General features: G+C 40.5%; 1 protein-coding gene across 14 annotated transcripts in view; it reads right to left on the bottom strand.

The window, feature by feature from the left end:
• UNC80 (unc-80 homolog, NALCN channel complex subunit) overlaps positions 1-19,650 on the bottom strand; it is a 215,099-nt gene that overhangs the window by 34,672 nt on the left and 160,777 nt on the right. For all 14 annotated transcript variants that reach the window (XM_049106536.1, XM_049106539.1, XM_049106546.1 and 11 more), the window contains 9 exons: positions 18,749-18,929; positions 17,209-17,477; positions 15,235-15,369; positions 13,591-13,729; positions 12,452-12,548; positions 7,299-7,469; positions 4,211-4,303; positions 2,785-2,820; positions 2,254-2,472 (listed from right to left, as the gene is read on the bottom strand). In XM_049106536.1, coding sequence (XP_048962493.1) covers positions 2,254-2,472; positions 2,785-2,820; positions 4,211-4,303; positions 7,299-7,469; positions 12,452-12,548; positions 13,591-13,729; positions 15,235-15,369; positions 17,209-17,477; positions 18,749-18,929 — 1,340 coding nt within the window. The remainder of the gene's footprint in view (positions 1-2,253; positions 2,473-2,784; positions 2,821-4,210; positions 4,304-7,298; positions 7,470-12,451; positions 12,549-13,590; positions 13,730-15,234; positions 15,370-17,208; positions 17,478-18,748; positions 18,930-19,650) is intronic.

Here is a 19,650-nt window from a genome sequence, read left to right as displayed (position 1 = left end):
AACTAGTTGTTTTTATCTTACCAACACTATGATTTTATAATTGGTCATTTCCTCCTCATTGCTTTGACAACTTGGAAGCTCAAAATCAAATTTATGGTCATGAATAGCAGCTAATCTGATCAAATCATATAGATTTCCTGTATTGATGTTATTGTAAACATAATTATTTCCTTGCTAATTTTCTACTTTGTTTTGACTCTCTAACTTGTATATTCTATCCCTTTGCTTAATTTTCTTTTTTAAAAAGATTTTATTTATTTATTTGAGAGAGGGAGAGAAAGAGTGTGCGGAGGCACAGTAGGAGAGGGAGAGAAGCAGACTCCCTGCTGAACACAAAGCCTGATGTAGGCTCCATCTCACAACCCTGAGATCATGACCTGAGCTGAAATCAGGCGTCAGACACTTAACGACTGAGCCACCCAGGCACCCCCCCCTCTGTTTAATTTTCTAAGTTGCCTTAAGTATTTTGTAAATTAACAAATACATAGATAGACAAACATGGTGTATATAGTACTCGCAACAATGCACTGTGGTTCTTTTCTTATGCGTGCTTCTTCTATTAGACCATGGTCATGGTGAGGACCAGGACTTTATTTTACATTCCCAGCGTCTAGCATAGTATTTGGATCATGCTCATTAGCATTAGTATCTGTTGAACTCCATCAATTCAGTGCCAGGACACTGATGTAAGTCATTTGAACTATAGCCCACTTAATCTTTTAACAGGGTTTGGCCTCTGGAGAGAGCTCCAGATCTAACTAACACTCTCCTCTTCTTCCAAAGGCTTTAAGTAGTTATAAATGATTGAATTAAAGGACGGTTACTAACCCATGATCCTGATCTTCCTCTTTCTCTCTCATCCATCTTTTAGGAATCTCATCCCTTTCTGCCCACAAAATGGCGGTTGGTAGAAGTGATAGTCTGATTCTAGGGAATGTGATGTTGCTTTGTTCACAGGATTACTTGGTTCAGCTAGCCATCATCAGTGGGAAAGGAGGAGAGAGAGACTGAATGGAGCACTTGGTTGCTATGGCAACAGGCTCATAATACTCCAAACTTTCCTCCCCCTCCCCAGTGTAGGTGCTGAGATTCTCAGTGTGAAATAAGCTCTTCCCCATTACTGTACGGTGGGAACATGAACACATTTGAAACTCTGGAGTCCTGGGTGTGGGCCAGCCTCTCAGAGAATGTGAAATTAGCCTGGAGGAGAAAGAGTCTGTCTTCTCTCTACATTTATAGACTCTCATTTTCGCTCACTTCGTACTTTCTAAATTTTTCAAGGGATAATTTTAAGAAAAAAGTTGATAACAATCAGGGAAGCGGGATGTATTGCCAAATAGCAGTGTTATTCCTGAATGGCTAGAACCTGACTCTACCTTTAGCTTTATGAGGATACTAAACTTTTCAAGTGAATATTTTGTTACCCATGGAATTTTTCTTTCAAGGGATTTTTATGACTTTTTACACATTGTTACAAATCTAAATGGAAGATCTGGAATCATGTTTAAGAATCTGAGAATACAGACATGGGCTTTGGGCTTCGTGGTTTACGCAACAAGTGAGATGTGACATCACCACAGGAAGAAGGAAATATGAGTGCACAGAGACGCATTTCTAGGGCCTCTCCCCGGCCTACCAACAGTAAAAATTTTTAAACGATGACTGGCCTCATCCAGATCAGAATTTCCACCGGACACTTTTTTTTCTTTTCGAAACATTGGAAGGCTATCATGCACAATTTGTATAAAAGGGTTCCAAGCAAAATGGCTCAGAGTTAAAACTGCTCACTTCCCTGCAGGGCTCATTACTGAGTCCACAGGTCGTGTAGGAACAGAGCAAGTCTTTGGGCAGTAAGCAGTATTGAGTTTTTTTTCCATGTAAGATGATAGGAAATGGATTCTTGTAAAAAGTCAGAATCTGGGCAATAAATAGTACCTGGATGAAGGCTACTTTTATACAAATTTAGATGATGAAATTTCCCTTTTCCTCTCTTTTATTGAGGAGCAAATATCTGGACTATGCTTCTCTGTCTTTAAGAGTTTTCCCCCCTGCCAACCTTGAGATCCTTTTTGATAGACTTAATATACATTTTCCTAGATGGCCCTATATGATATGCATCCAAGCCACAAGAAACAAATCATTCTGAGTATCCAAGCTCTTATCCTGAGATATCGCCTCCCCACACCCCCACACCCCCAAAACCACATCCCAAGCTGCAGCTACACTCAGAAGCAGGGAAAGCAAGGATGATACCTCATGTGTGACTTCACATCCAGCAGCTCCAGGGCAGTAACCCGAGGTTCCCCAGCCAGGTTTTGCAAGATCTTCAGCCTTGGCCCACAGTGCTTATAAAATTCGGTACAAATATTCAGCAGGGACTCCCGAGGTCTTCTGAACTCCTCCCGAGCAATTCGTTCATCCAGTTCCTCTCTGGGAAGGCCTTGCCCTTCCTCCAGTAAGTGAAGATTCTCCCTGGGGAATTATAAAAGGTTAACTGGGGGTCTGAAAAGGTGGGGGTGGAAACTGTGAGAAGAGAGTTTTGTACGATTCCTTCTATTATGTATCATATACATTAATGAGGAGAACCTGGTCTGCAGGGTAAACTTTCTTTCCTGCCATCCCAAATTGCAGTGGCTTTACACAAGCCACTTCCTGAGGATGTACCCAGAAAGAGTATGTCATGCATTAATTAAATGAAATCTAATGGGAACTATAACCCAGCTCAAAAGGCAATCATTACAAGATGTCAGAATTAGTATGAAATCAGGGCTTGCTTCTCTGTACCTGATAAAGTGCAGTTTGGCGCCTTGCTCCTGGTACCTGGAAATCAGAAGAACAGTCTGTATAACGATGAGAGCAAGAACAGGGGCTCTATGGCAGGGCTTCTTAAGGACTGTTTCTTACGAAAAGCCCTTGAATCGACACATTTTGATAAGCTCACAAATGCACATACACTAAACCTAAAATACAAAATCTTTCTCTTTCATGTGGCTACCGTACACACTGCAATCATAGGTGCTATGAAAGCTGTCCCACTGGCATATAATTCGTAGAAATACATGTTATGGAAATACATACAAAGTGGTCATGGAATGTAGCCAAATGAGGGGACTTTTGAAAAACTTTGAAAGTAAAGTGAATCTAGTTACAGTTTTAATACCATGTGCTCTGTTTCAGGCGATCAGGGGAAGAACTATCAGGGGAAGACTTCCTTTCAGTTCTGGAGACTTACTTCTTTACGACTAATTGATAATAGGACTTTAGAAACTCTCTTTTTCTGTGTATCTTTCTCTGGTGGTTGAATTTAGCCACTGAATACCACTCAAAATATATATTTTTTTTCTTAATATAAGAAACTGAGGCATGGGTTAACCATCACATCAGCTAATTTACAGTTGGCTTTGGTATTTGTTTTATTCCTAATATAAACGATGAGCACGGAATTAACTTTATATAAAGGATGATACATTCTTAAAACTGTGCTTCAGAGAGAATAGAACATTATGAAGTTTCTCCTTAAGATCTCCCTACTAACTAACTACTCCATACTGGGAAAAGAGAACTATTTCTCTGATCTGCGGTTTGCCCTACTTAAATCTTCCTTGAAGGAAGAAGCTAATTAAATGTGTGTGTGTGTGTGTGTGTGTGTGTATGTTAAAATATTTAGATGTTAATGCAGACAGAATGAAGCAGTGTTGAGTATTAACTAGTATAACCAGTGTCTGAGTTACACTAAAATATTTAGGGAGGGAGATTAAGTCAATGACCATGAGAGCATAATTTAAGGCCCTAAGTCAAAATTTGGATGGAACGCCTGTGGAAAATCTGTCCAGATGAAAGAAAGTTGACCCTGTATAACTGCCCCCAGGAATGAGAAACCACCCCCTGATTATTATTGTTTCATTTGCCTTTTTCTTGGAGGCAAATGAAACAACACTAGCATAGTTCAAAGACCACCCAGACAGCAGAGAACATCTTGCATGTTCATGAAAACAAACCGACACAAATGCCAATTTCTGAAGGTGGCTTGGATTTCTCTCTGACAATGTCAAGAGAAGCCTTATAACTCTACATGCTCACCTTCTGTTCTTTTCCGTGGAGAGTTTCACACTCAATATTGACTATTTTCAAGATTCCTTTCATTCCCAACAGCTGAGATTCAGGTTGTATGAAATTGAAAGACCACAAAAGAATAAGGCCAGTGAATTACCTGGTGTTCACCCCAGACGACATGGTGTGATTGGCTGTAGTGGTTCCCTTATGACCTTGGTCACACCTGCTCATCTGTGGGGCTGTCATGGGCCTGCAACAGGGACAGGAACCACCACAACAAAACAACAGCAACAGAAGTGGAAACATTTACAAGGTCCTCAAGTTATGGAAACTCACATAAGTTTTATATTACTCACAGAGTCTAGTTGGGCGTTTCTGTCACACACTGGCTGTCTCTGTTCTGAGAGGCACTTTAAAGGGAACACTGATTCGCAGGGGTCTATTAGCATACCATGATTTAAGCCCTTCTACTTCTTGGTTCTGAGTAATAAACTATGACACTTCAAAACAGACATTTATGAACTCAGACTTCTAAGTCTGTATGATTTACTTAGAGGTAAGAGCTCATTTTTCAATTTGACAGGTACCAGGAAGTTAACTGTTCTAAATAATACATAAAAGATAAAGACGTATCTGCCATTTTGACCACATATGTTGTAATCAATGACCTTATTTTTCTGAAAAACTATCAAAGAATGAGGAACTCCCTCTAGTCAAAATTATACCTAAGACTACCCAGAGAAGTGAGTAAATTAGTGTCTATTATAAGTCAGTAATTTAGATGTCCAGAAATAGATTTGAATCATCCCATTTTATATTTGCAGGGTTTACTTTAAGTATTAGATAATCTTTGCCTCTCTATTAATATCTGAGAGATGGAAGGGATGATGTACCTTTTCAAAACAATTGCTTGTAGGAACTCTTTAAGGCTTGCCTCTAGGATGCTCATTTTCTGTACCCTGGGTGTGCTGGAAAATAGGCTTTAAACAATCACACTAGACCTTCTCTTCCTGTGCCATTGTTATGGACGGAGAATTTAAAGATGGTCCCAGGACCCTGCACTCCCCCCAGTATCACCCCAGTGATCACAAGCTGTTATACCGCCAAAGGGAAATCATTTGGATAGGCTAAATCTAATTGCACCAGCCCTTAAGAAAGCAAAGTTTTTCCTCACTAGGAACAGAGATATTTGAAGCATGAGAAGGACCCAGGGCACCATCATTGGCTGGAAGAAAGAAGGGGCTATATGAGAAGTAAGACAGTACCCTCCTAAGGTAGAGAGCGGCCCCTGGCTGGCAGAAAGGAAAGGGGACCTCAGACCTAAAGCTGCATGGTGCTGGATTCTGCCAAATACCTAAATGATATTGGAAGTGGATTTTTCCCCGGAACCTTCAGATAAGAGTCCAGTTTGATTGCCATCTTCATTTTGGCCTTGTGAGACCCTGAGCAGAGAAACCAGCTGAGCCTGCCCAGAAATATAAGATAATACATGTTTTGTTTAGGCCCCTAAATGTGTGGTACTGTGTCACAGTGTCACATAACAATAGAAAACTAACCTTAATACAGTTGTAATATACTTATTTGTATGTTACTACCTTTTTAGCTGTTAGTTTGTTCATGAGTAAAGAAATTAGAATGTAGAGGTGAAATGGGGTTCTTCTTATCTTCTTGTAAAAACAGCAAAGTCCAACTTTATTGTGAATAATCACCAGCTGAGCCATGAGGCTAGTTCTCCCCTCTGCCAAGAGACTATTCAATACTCTGGAATATCTAGAGCCACAGAATTTTAAATGTCAGTAATATTATCCATAACTCTTGGTGGAATTTTGGGTAAGTCAATTTTGGATTAGTTAATTGACTTATCCTGATAGAATGGAAAGGAGGAAAGCACTGAGATTGCATAATATGAAGAGAAATAACAAAAGTGGCACTTAGGAAAAACTGACATAACCAGAGAGGTGTAGAGGAAAGAGTATAAGTGACATTTCTCCTTAGGATGTTCTTCCTCCTAGGACTCTCATGAAACTGACATCAAAGCATCGGGACTGGGTCCCATTGGAAGAGGCGACTGGCCATAGTACCCTGTTCCACTACTTCCCATCTCCTCAGCCAGGTGTCCCACAAACCCTTCAACACTGGCAGTCTACCAAAGGCTTCTGGACTACAGTCTGCTTCCTAGGTTGGCAATGTTGCTCATGATTAGAAACTAAACATATATTGACTTAATGAGTCACAATCTTACTTCCTCCTTCACTTGCTAGTGCACGCTAGGTAAGTCCTTCCTGGACTGAGGGATTTCAGCCTGGGCTCATCAACAGGGCAAGATGGATCTGAGGAAGTTGGTGTCTTTTGGTGGGAGTAAATACCAGACAGGAGCTAGGCCAAGGATGTGACCAAATGGGATGGAGGGGCAGAGACACCAACTCAAGAAGAAGACTTCCCTATCTCTACTCCACGGAACAATATCTCCTTCTAGCTCATTTTAGATGGGAACAGAGAAAGAAAGCCAACCATCTGCATAGCTTCCTACCTCCACTCACCATTCCTCTCACTCTGTCTGCCCCGTCTCCTCCATCCCCATCCGGCCTCTCAATGCCTTCTGCTTCTGCACCTGAGACCTCTGTGACAGGACTAACTTCTTGGCACTTTATTTAGGGCTGAACTCTAGTGTCAATGTACCTTTCCATTCCCAAATCCCCCAGCCTGCTATTCCACCCAGCACCACTGAGCCTTGCCCCACAGAGAATCTGAATTCTAGCATTAGAATAAAATTCTGTCGTTTATGTTTGTTATATTTTCTGAAATTGTAGTAAAAAAAACACAACTCTTCACAAACAATAAAATAATAAAAGGTGGCTTAGTTGGAATTACAGACATTTCACATCTCAAAAAATAATATAAAATCTAATAAAAATATAGGTCATGTTTTCATATTCACTACATCGGCCCTTTTATAAAAGATTCACTCACTATTGGGTTAAAACTACCACAGAAGCTCAGCAAGCTATATGCAGATGTGTTCATGGTATTGTTATTACTATTATTATTATTAATTATTCAGAATACTTAGCATTATTTATCCAAACAACTTAAGGGCTTAAATTTTCAGCCACAAAAGGCTGAGTTCAGCAGGTGTGTGTCAATAACGATAGGGTTTTAGACATTCTTAGTGGCCACGTTTTTTTCTTCCTCTTTTTGGCAGTCACATACCATGTCAGGCTATTGACTATTTGTGTGTGGATTACCTGGTGAGGACCTCTACACTGTACAGAAGGGCCTGTAGGGAGGTCGCGAGAGCAGCTGTGGCAGCGATCTCCTCTCGGGCAGCAGGTACTGTCTCCACTTGTGATGTCTGCCTCTTTAGCTTTTGGAGATAGCAGGGAACTAGAGCTTCCAAGACCATCAGCATCTGAAGACTTTAATCAACAGAAAGGAAACCAAGTCACATTTTACACTCTACTTTGGTTGGCTGTGTTTTATTTGGGAGTTCAAAAGAATGAAAAACCTCCAGAGTGATGACTGATTCTGAACCCCCTTCCCACCTCAACCAAGTCAAGAGTAAGTAGAGCTGCTGGAAATGTTGACCGCCACCAATTAATTAACTAATTAATTGATTACTTGAGTACCCAGTAAAAAGTGAGGAAATTCTGCTTGATTATATGATCTAGTTGGGAGGGGAAAGTAGCATATATACAGCTGGTGGAAAGAACAGAATAATGATAGGTGGGGCTATGTACTCCAGCTAGAGAAATGAGCATCACAATGGTCAATAAAGCTTCCACTCGGGGATTTCCTAGGTGATTCGTCAGCTGAAACAAATTTTAGAAGAGCTAAAACCCTTCCCTGGGAGGCTGGCCTCTTAAAGGTTAAGCAATTTTTGAGAAAGAGCCTGTGGAAACAGCCTTTGTTTTTCTTTTTTGTTTTTTTTTCTTTTTTCTTTTTTTCTTAGTTTTATTTTATTTTATTTTATTTATAAATTTATTTTTTATTGGTGTTCAATTTGCCAACATATAGAATAACACCCAGTGCTCATCCCATCAAGTGCCCCCCTCAGTGCCCGTCACCCAGTCACCGCCGCCCCCCCCCACCTCCCTTTCTATCACCCCTAGTTTGTGGAAACAGCCTTTGTGATGCAGAACTGAAAATGAAAATGGCTGCTTACTGGAGTGAATAATTAAAAAATAAATCTCAACTACATTTTAATAAGAGACACATGTTAAATACAAGTACATAGGAATGTTGAAGGTAAAAGTAAGAACACCAATCAGACTTATCATAAAGCTATAATAAGTAAGACAGCATAATATTGCTGCAAGTGGTGAGGGACAGAAGCAGAAAGATGTTCACCTTTAGGCCAGAAGGCTGATCTATAGCCTGCTGAGGTCTGATAGGGATCAAATACACGCTGGTTGCTACATTCTTAAAAGGTCTCACGACTGCCTATGTATCTCACCAATAGTTAATACTAAACTAAATGAAAAGCACAAGAGAAATCTTGTAAGAGTAATTTTATGAGAAGTTTGAAGAAAATATTTGTGATCTAATACTCCCTGCATGTTGCCTCCCCCTTGACCACAAAACATATAATCACCAGCTTTGTACAGCAAAAAGTATAGCTCTTTCTGACTACGGATCCTGTCCCCATGCTATTTAAATAAACTTACTAAGCTGCATCATATAACATCTTAAGAGTTCTTTCTTGGGGGAAAAAAAAGGGAATTCTTTCCTGGCTGCTGCACTCCATGACCCCACAACACAAGGAGAGACAAACAGACATGTGGGACAAAATAAAGAGTCTGAAACAAATCCACACTTGATTTATAACAGTGATGACATTGCGATGCAATGGGAAATGCTAGTCTTTTCCATAAATGGTGCTCAGTCTATTGTCTATTATATCTGTATGGGAAAAAGAAATTTTGACCTTACTTTACATCATACTAAAAATTAATTTCAGATGGATTATCTGAGTATGAGAGTAAATACAATAAAGCATCTGGCAGATAATATAAGGGGATATATTCACAACCTTGGGCTAAGCCAAGATTTCTTAAGAGGACACAGAAAGCACTAAACAGTGAGGTAAATTGTAATACGTTTGACTACATTAAAATGAAGAATTCTGTTCATTAAAAGATAATGTTAAGCAAGTAAAATTATAAGTCACAGAGTAAGAGATGTTATTTGAAATGCATATAACCAGTGGTATGCTGGCGTGGACATTTAACAGGGCAAACAAGATAGTCTAGGTATGCATCTGTTTCCAACCCCATGTTCAATGATGTCATCCTGTTATCTCATACTTAGCCATTGCTACATGTTTGACCAATTAGCAATGCTACATGAGGGACTCTTCCCCCAGAGAACTGGCTATTAAATGTTTACCAGCACCCCAGTACATATAAGCTAAAAGTACTTATGTCAGACTCCTTAGACAAATTCTATATATCAAATAAAAAAATACTGATAATCTCATTTAAAAATGGGTGTAAGGGGAATCCCTAGGTGGCTCAGTGGTTTAGCGCCTGCCTTCAGCCCAGGGCGTGATCCTGGAATCCCGCGTCAGGCTCCCTGCATGAAGCCTGCTTCTCCTTCTGCCTGTGTCTCTCTCTGCTCTCTTTCTCTCTCTCTGTGACTCTCATGAATAAATAAATGGAATCTTTGAAAAAAAAAATGGGTGGAAGACTTCAATAGACACTTTGCAAAAGTGGATATCTGAGTTTCATTAAACATCTGGAAAACTTCCAAACCTTTCAGTTGGTAAGAGGGAAATGAAGACTAAAACCACCACAAAATATCACTAGAACCCAACGAAATAGCTAAAATAAAGACGGAGTATCAAGTGCTGATGAGTCAGTGGTGTACTGGAATGATCATACACTGCTGGTGGGAATGGAAATTGACACAGCCATTTTGGAAAACCAGTAGGATCTACTAACACAAAATATACACATATTCCATGACCTACCATAGCATTGCCACCTACAGAAATATAGACATATGTGCTCACAAAGATGTATACAAAAATTTTCACTGCAGGATTATTTAATAGCTTCAAATGTGATATAATACAAATGTCTGTCAATGAGAAATCAATTGTGGCACAGACATTACATGAAATATTCCAGATGAATGAAGAGCAAACTATGGTCACATACAATTATATGGATGAAGCTAACGAAATAATATTGAATAACAAAAGTTGAACTTTGAGGGATCCCTGGGTGGCGCAGCGGTTTGGCGCCTGCCTTTGGCCCAGGGCACGATCCTGGAGACCCGGGATCGAATCCCACAACGGGCTCCCAGTGCATAGAGCCTGCTTCTCCCTCTGCCTGTGTCTCTGCCCCTCTCTCTCTCTGTGACTATCATAAATAAAAAAAATAAATAAAAAATTAAAAAAAAAAGTTGAACATTGAAACATACTATATTATTTCACTTGAATAGAGTTTAGAAATAGGCAAAGATGATTTGTGATGTAAGATAGTGGCTCCTCTGATTTTTCTATATGAGTGGTAGTTGTACAGATGGGTTAACTTTATGGAATGTTGGTGAAACTATAATATATAATATATATAATATATAATGAAGCACCAGGTATAGAGGTAAAACTATAACATTATGACTTTTAAAAACTTTTATGTATAAAAGTTATATTTAAATAAAATACATTTACTTAAAAAATTTAAGTACAATAGGGACTTGGTGTTACCAATGTTGAAGTGTTGTAAGAATTATACTTATTCCTTGAGAGATATCCCAGGGAACAACTGTTTAAGAGATCCTGATTCTACTCAGAAATTTAAGAATCCCTAAAGAACAGAATAGGGGACTAGGGAGGATAATTCTTTAATTTTCAATTAACATAGCAATATTGGACTTTGGCCTGTTACTTACAGTGACAAGAGAATTTGATTGTGAACTCTAATTTCTTTTGATTTCAGAGTTTTTGAATTTTACTTGAGAGAGGATTTCATGTCTTTCCAGAAATTTGATAATGGGAAATAATTTTTAGTTAAATCTGGGGGTTTTCTATGTTAGAATCCTTATACCTTTTATTATTGCAGTGTCTCATTCACTTCATCTCACTGCAGATCCTCTGATACACCTATTAACAATGTACACACTTGGAATGGAAAATAAAATAGGGAGTATTTTTACACCCAGGAATAGAGTGGGCTTGGAATTAATTTAGCACAGGTTTTCATTCTATTCTCAAGCCTTTTATGGAGCTGTGGTACTATAGAAGGACCCAAGGAAAGTGGGAGCAGGACCACCATTATAGACTGCAGATTTGCTCTCTTGAGGGTCATAGCCACCTTCTGGTTGACCACTATCATAATGTTTAATCCCCAGGGTTAACACGAAAAAAGCTGGGACTCATAGGGGAATGGCTATTTCCTACTCATTCTTCGTGTACAAAGAGTTCAATTAATATGAATCCTCGTCCCCCTTTGCCCCTTTATACATTCTGTTCTAGGGAAGAAGGAAAGACTAATCTGAGAAGCAAACTGATAAAGATACACTGGCAAAATCAACCCAGTTCTTCCCTTCTTCCCAGAGCTTGCCAACAGAGTAGGACTTCTTTCCTCCACATTGAATTTTCAGAATGGTCCTGTTTCAAACTTGAGCTTTATACCAAAAATATGATAGCATATAACATGAGATTTTGTTTATGAGTTAGATATTACAAGAAAAGGTCAAAGTAGATTGAGAAGTTGAGAGGGAGAGATTCCCTAATATTGATATAACTGGGGAGGAGGGCCATTGGGCTGATTAAGGCAGCATTGGGAAACACTTAAAGGAATATAACTCTATTATTTTTAAGGATAACTACATAACATCCATGATTCATTTGAATCATTGTCTCTGTCTTTAAAAAGATCTATTTTAACAGCAAGATGAGACTGATTTTCATTTTGCATATCACTACAAAAATCAGACCAGAGCCAATGTCCTGGAGTTGGGATGACACTTTCCATGTGAATCCTTTGGATTCCTTACACTTGGCAAAATGACAGGCAAGATTCATATCTTGCTCTTTGTGTGAAAGGAGTTCTTATTGCTCCTTGAAAAGCATTTTCTTCAATAGTTTAAATGTCTTCTCTGGAATTTTGTTTTCTATTAATTTGTATTACATGTCATGACGATATTTTCTAAACAAGACTAAACGTCTTAGCTGCTGCACAAATAAATTCCAAATTTTAGGGAAGTTTAAATGAATGAAGATGTACTACATTTTCCAGAACCTATGCTATGACAAGTTTCCTAAGTGTAGTTATTGAAAACACATTTGCCAGAATATTACAGGATTATATCAGCAAACATAATGTTTATATTCATTTTTTATTCCTTTGCCGTATTTACAAATCACAAGGCCCAGAATAAAGGGCTGCATTACCTTCTGAACGACTCAGGAGCATATGCCACCACAGTAACACAGAGCTTAATGGCCTCACTTATAGAGAATGTCAGGTCTTCGTTTCCATAGCAGAAATCTGAAGGGACAGAAGGTCAAGGTACAAAGTCAGAGTGGATTCCTCCAGAAATAAAGAAGAAATTAGCACTCTTAAAATTCTAGTTATATTTTATTGCCATTCTTCATCAGGCTTTACTCCTAAACTGTGAGCATTAATAATTTATTCATCTAAAGGGACTGAAATTCTGTTTCCTACTTTTGAGTAATCAGATAAAAAAATAAAAGTGCTTTCTGGGAGGTAGTTTAGGAAAAAAAGTCTGACCTCCTAGTGGATATCAAAGGGCATGTAGATGTCTACGACATGAGACTTTATCTTTGAATTACCTCTAGTTCTACACATTCCATGATAATAAAAGACCATTTTAGAGAGTTATTCACCTAGAATTGTCCAGGAAAACTTAATTTTCTGAACACTGTGGTACTAGAGCAGTGCAGAATGAAGCACCAGTTTAATACAGTTTTTTTTCTTTTTTTTTTTAATTTATTTATGATAGTCACACAGAGAGAGAGAGGGGCAGAGACACAGGCTCCATGCACCGGGAGCCAGACGTGGGACTCGATCCCGGGTCTCCAGGATCGCGCCCTGGGCCAAAGGCAGGCAGGCGCTAAACCACTGCGTCACCCAGGGATCCCAATACAGTTTTCATAGTAGAGAATTCCTTATGCTTTAAGATTTTCAAGAATTCTTAAATTTTTAAAAAAGATTTTATTTATTTATTTGAGAGAGAGAAAAAAAAGAGAGAGTGTGTGTGGGAATGGGGGGAGGAGCAGAGGGAGAGTGACAAGCAGACTGTGCTAAGCACAGAGCCCACTATGGGGCTTGATCCCAAGACTCTGAGGTCCATGACCTGAGCTGAAACCAAGAGTTGGACACTTAACCATCCAGGCATCCCCAGGATTTTCAAGAAATTTAGGAAAAACAGGACATAGGAAATGTACTCATTCAATTTAAAGCACTTTTCCATGTTTTTGTTTTGATTTAGGTAAAAATATTTAATTTAGAATTATTAAAAACAAAAACAAAAAGGGAAAAAGAAGGACATGGCAAATTTTGTTTTTACCTAATGACTTAAGAGGCTTCTCAGCTTTGACCAGCTCTAGGATGTCTAATATGTCAGTGGTCTCTCCCTCCAGGGACTGTAGCAGGTCAAACAGACACTGAGCTGACACACCTTTGCTGGGCCCATTATTGGCAGCATCCTGCATAAAGAAAGGCTATTTTAGTTTTATTGATTCCCACCTCAGCAATAATGTGGTTTGATCAGGAGTTCAAATTTCATAAACATCACCACTGGTAACTATTATATTGATCTGAAATTCAGCTCACGCAATCACACATCCGGCAACGCTGCCCTCTGATTTTGGAATGGAACACCTGACTTTCAAGGGATCTATTAAATGTTAGACATTTGTGAAAAAGAGACAAAGAGACATTTGTGAAAATACCTAAAAATATAGCAATAGGTAGACTGCCAGAACAATTCACATAAATGTTTCTCTTGGTCTGAGATGGAAGGACTCAGCATTCCCAAAAGAACTTTCCATAATGTATGAGTTGAATACTTCAAATACATCTGGAGAAACAGATGCTTATTTTAACAACTCTGGGCATTTTCAGGTCTTGTTTGATAATGTAACTCCAAAATGGAGTTGCCTGCCTCTCAAATCTATTTAAAATGGCTCTGATTTGTTAAAACAACAAATCCCTCTTCAATTCCTACTATGTGCCAAACACAGCTCTGTACACTGAGGCTATAACCAAACAAACCCAAAAAAGACATACAAATAAAACAACTAAAAACAAACCAAAAGCAAACAGAAAAACAGACAAAGGTCTTGCTTTAATGGAGCTTGAAATTCTTTTTTGGGGTATAGTAGAGATACATATTAGTGGAACAAATCCACTTATGGAATGTGATATGATATAAACACTCTGAAGAGAAATAAAAATAAAGTAGGGTAAGCTCTAGACAGTGATACAAAGGAATGAGAATCACTCTTCCTTTTTATTAATTGAGTATAAAAAGCTGGGGAGTTGTTCTATTTATATCCTACAGGCAGAGATGAAGGTTGAAGAAAAATGAAGAGAAATAATTCATGATATTCGTATCCCACTGGCTGAAGAAAGAGAGCTGAGGCACTGATTATACAAATGGACAATACAAATGAGCAGGTGATATATAAAAATAGAAGGCTGATCCAGAACCTGTAATAACCTGCCCAGGAAACCAACCCCTTGTCCATGGTAACTAGCCCAGGAAGCCAGTCTGCCATGCAGTCAGGTTAGTAGGAAGTCAGACTACTAGCTCTAGAGTGAAAACCAAATAATAACCCCTTTAACCATTGGCCCCCAGATGGCCAGGACTTGATTAAAACAGACAGCGTCCCTAATCCTTGTCCCTGCTTCCAAGACGACCAATCAGAGTAAAGCAAATATGTACCCCTAACCAATTACATAGGGTGCCCCACTTCTAGTGAGCCTGCTCACAGCTCCCCCGCACCAACGGCCTCCAATCAGGGCATAGCTGATTGAAGTCTTCCCTTTTCTCCACCGTAAAATGTTCTTCATCCTCTGTCTGCCTGTGAGTCTTTGCCAAGACACAAGTGATGGCGGCTAACTGCCTTGCCATAGCAGACTCTCACTAGGGAGCCTTTGCTTTTTGTCATTGGGTTGGTCTACATTTGTTTCCACCGAGTGTACTTACAGGAAACTCCAGGAGAGGGGCCACGCTAGCAAACAGTTGAAGCACAAATGGCTTCCGGTGTAGAATGTAGAACTGATGGCACGCAAATTCGATGGCTTGACGCAACTGGGGATTGCTTTCGTAATCGGAGTATACCTGTGGAAAGACACCACACAGTCAGCATATCAAAGTTGCGTTTGCTTTTAAAACTCAGCTATGGAGGGACACCTGGGTGGTTTAGTCGGTTAAGCGTCTGACTCTTGATTTTGGCTCAGGTCATGATCTCAAGGTCTGAGATGGGCCCCCAGTTGCGCTCTATGCTGAGCGTAGAGCCTGCTTAAGATTCTCTCCCTCTTCCTCTGCCCACAACCCACCCCACCCTGATCCTCACAGTCTCAACCTCTCTCTTTAAAAACAAAACAAAACACCTCATAGGCCATGGGATGCATGTAGGGAAATGGTTAATTTAATAAACTAGTAGATGGGAGTATAAAAACAGTATAATCTCTCTTGTGAGAAATTTGGTAATATACACAAATATACTTTTTTTCCCCAGGGACTTTGTCACTAGGAATTTATCTCAAGAATTGGACAAATGGGGATCCCTGGGTGGCACAGTGGTTTGGCGCCTGCCTTTTGCCCAGGGCGCGATCCTGGAGACCCAGGATCGAATCCCACGTCGGGCTCCCTGCATGGAGCCTGCTTCTCCCTCTGCCTGTGTCTCTGCCTCTCTCTCTCTCTCTCTCTCTCTCTCTCTCTCTCTCTCTCTCTCTCTATCATGAATAAATAAATAAAATCTTTAAAAAAAAGAATCGGACAAATGTACAAAGATGGATATACAAGAACTCTGACTGCAATTTGGTTTATAAAAGTGAAAATTTTGAACAACTGTAATTATTCATAAATTGGGGCAGGTTGCATGGTATATACAACAGAATATTATGCAGTTATTAGAAAGATGCTCTAGCACAAAATGTAGCTACATGAGAAAATGCCCATGATATTCTTAGTGCGATGTGAGAAAAGTAGGTAACAAACTTGAATATGCGGTATGATCCAACTTTGGTTTAAAAAAGAAAAGGTACGATAGAGTGCCAGGATTTTCAAGAAGTATAAATAAATGGTTATCTAGGAAAGAGGATTATAAGTGATCTTTGTTCTCTTCTTGAAATTTTAGCTTCTGAATTTTATAACGAGCATTCATTTTTGGTAATCAGTAAAAAAAAGTTATAAAAATAGAGAAGATCCAAACTATTTAAAAATAGGAGAAACCTGATATTAAAGAACATTTCTTGCCCCTGTAGACTGAACTGCACTTTGCACAAGCATATGTTACTTTTATCATTTTTATTAAAACCTCCATAAAGGAGAGGACAGGATGAGCCCCTAGGCTCAGACAGAACTACTCCTAAGTGTAGCCAGGTATACATTAGACATGAGTACAGGGAAACTGTTCCTGCTGAAGTCACCTCCTCCAATCTCAGCATAGCAAATTTAATGCCAATGGGAATCTCTGTTCAGAGATCAGAAAACCTTTCAGAAGAAACATCAGCAGAACACTTGCCATACATTTCAATAGAGAGTAGAACAGTGATCCCCAAACTTCTAGGGCATCAGAACCACCTGGTGTTCTTGTAAGAATCCAGAATGGGCTCTGACCCCACAGTTTCCGATTAAGTAGGTCTGGGGTGGGGCCCAAGAATGTGTATTTCTAACAAACTCCCAGGTGGTGCGGATGTTGCTGGTCCAACAGCCACGCTTTGAGAACCACTCAAAGAAGGGCGAGAAGAAATGGGGAAGCATATTCTGGGTCTGGGAGGTCTCAGAATAGAATGGGATACTGAGACCTTTTGGAAATTTCTGGGGAGATTTCATCTGATGCCTTCTGCTGCCACAAAAGAAGATAATCCCACCACCAAAAAGTTTTAGTGCAGGTTTTGTTGACCTGCTTGATGGGCAGTTAATCTTCTGGTTAGGAGGGTAGGGCCACAGCACCTGCAGCATGGTGGGGAGAATCCACTGGTAGCCACTGAGAGAGAAAAGGTGGTTGAAGTGCACGGCGCTGTTGATGACGGTGGCCGCATACTGTCTGAGCAGGGCACTGTCTTCTGGGTGGAGGATCAGAGCCCCATTAAAAACGTTGAGGAAGAGCATGATCTCATCTCCCCAGGGAAACTCGCTCGGCATGCCCAGGAACATCTCCTCCAGGAGCTGGATCCACAAGCTTTTCTGAAGAGTGTCGAGGCCAAACAGCTCCTTGCCAGCTGTGAGAACATGAAACAGCAGAGACAGAATTAGCCACACACCAATCCTGTCGGCGTGGGAGGGCCATCAAACCCGGAGGGCACTGCTGTTTCCCATTTGTTCCAATTCTGGGATTGAAGATGTACTGCTGAAATGCTTCCAGCACACAGTCCTGGCATTGGTATCACGCTCCCTCGTTCTCAAAGGACTTCCATCATCACCTTTTTCATTCAACTCTGTAGGCAAGACAGGGCTGGCATTTGCAGCGTGTTGCTACTGAATAAGTTGTGGCTTTGAGAAAAAAAATAAGTTGTTTCAGAAAGTAAATGGCAGGGGTGCTGGCTGGCTCAGTGGTTGAGCGTCTGCCTTTGGCTCAGGGCGTGATCCTGGGGTTCTGGGATCAAGTCCCGCATCGGGCTCCCTTCAGGGAGCCGGCTTCTTCCTCTGCCTATGTCTCTCTGTGTCTCTCATGAATAAATAATATTAAAAAAAACACACACACAGAAAGAAAATAGCAGGGCTGGGACTGGTTCTAGATCTTTTAACTCCTGGACAGACTAGAGCTCTTTCTATCTGCCCTGAGCTTCTGGGTGAAGAAGACATTGAACATTGGAAGCTAACTAAATATCCCAAATTAATAATTAATCAACAGGGCAAGGTTTCAAAGTGAGCCTCTTTCTGGCTGTCTCTCTCTTGATTCAGGTGTGACTGGGATAGAGTAAACCATGAACTGATCTCAAATGCAGAGTTCGGTGAGTTTTGACAAAAATACACAGTCCAGTAACCAATGCACCAATCAACATGTAGACCATTTTCACCACCTCAGAAAGGTCCCTCAGCTCCTTTACAGGAAATTCACCCCACAACCCAGAAGCAACCACTGTCCTGATGCCTGTAGATGAGTTTTGCCTCCTGAACTTCATATGAACACCTGTTCCTCACCTAGTCAAGGACTCCCCTAATACCACACGACTTCCTTCAGCTGCTTCTGATTCATTCAGAGCAGTGGTCTCAGTTTGATCCCTGCAAGAGCAGCATCAGCATCACCTGGGAACTTGCTCAAATTCCAGTTCCCGGTGGGCTCCGTTCCAGAGCTACTGAATCAGAAACTCAGGAGGGTGGAGCCCAGCAACCTGTGTTTTATCAAGTGCTGCAGGTGATCCTGATGCACGCAGGGCTGAGAAGCACCTGCTTAGAGAACGGTGTGCGGGTTAAGATGCTCTCCAGCGGGGCACAAAATGAGGGCATAGGAAGCCCAAGAAAAGAAATGACTTTTTTTTTTACTTGACACCTTGTGGATCACTGAAGAGTGAAAATTCAGCGTCAATAGCACTTCGGGGGAAGGAGGGTAGTCGGAGGAGGTCTTCCTGGAGCATGGAGACATGGGACTGTTTGTGGGCTGTGGGGATCTTCTGCGTCAGGGAGATGAGAAACAAAACCCGCCCGACTTCCTCCAGCTTCCGAGAGAACACCTAGCAGCAAAGAAAAGCAGGAGCAGAGGAAAAGTAGAATTAGCAACTCTGAAATTAAGAGGAGCAAAGAAATTGAAGTAAAATCTTTAATGGCAAATTGGACTGATACAAAATTAAGGGGGGGAGGGTGTTGAATTAAGGGAGAAATGTTTTCTTTTTTCCTTTGCCACACAGAAGGAGCAAACAACGCTTGATTGACTCTCACTTCCTGTGTCCTCCTGCTCCACAGAAGGAAGTGTTTCTGATGGGCTTGCAGGCTGGAGGAGCACAAGGCAAGCATTGTCAGGAATGGTTCCATATTCAATAGAGCCCATTTGTTTGGATGTCATAACATGGAAGACCTTTTCCCACAGGAGCCAGTCAGTTGGTTCCAAGGACCTCTCCCATTTCCACTGATGCCTTAAGCTGTTCTGAGTTTTTCTTAAAAAAAAAAAAAAAAAAAAAAAAGGAGGCTGAAATGGGATCCAGGAAGAACCTATCTTGAGACAAGAGCTGATGGGACCTGGATGGCATGGACAGGATTCTCTTTGTTCCTTTCCTGTTGACGATTGGTGGGCAGGAGGTGGGAGGAGGAGGTCTATTAGCAGTCGGAAGCTGTGGAGGAAATTCCAGGGCCAGAACCACACGCTTGCATATTTCTATCTCCCTCCAGAACTGAGAAATCTTAAGCTTCCAACTTGGGAGTGTGCATAGAACAAGAGCTCCATTTTATGCAATTTTT

The sequence above is a fragment of the Canis lupus genome, chromosome 37 (genome assembly GCF_003254725.2).
Source record: "Canis lupus dingo isolate Sandy chromosome 37, ASM325472v2, whole genome shotgun sequence".
NCBI classification, from domain to species: domain Eukaryota; kingdom Metazoa; phylum Chordata; class Mammalia; order Carnivora; family Canidae; genus Canis; species Canis lupus.
Note: the sequence above shows the minus strand (reverse complement) of the source record. Positions and strands in the feature narration are given on the sequence as shown.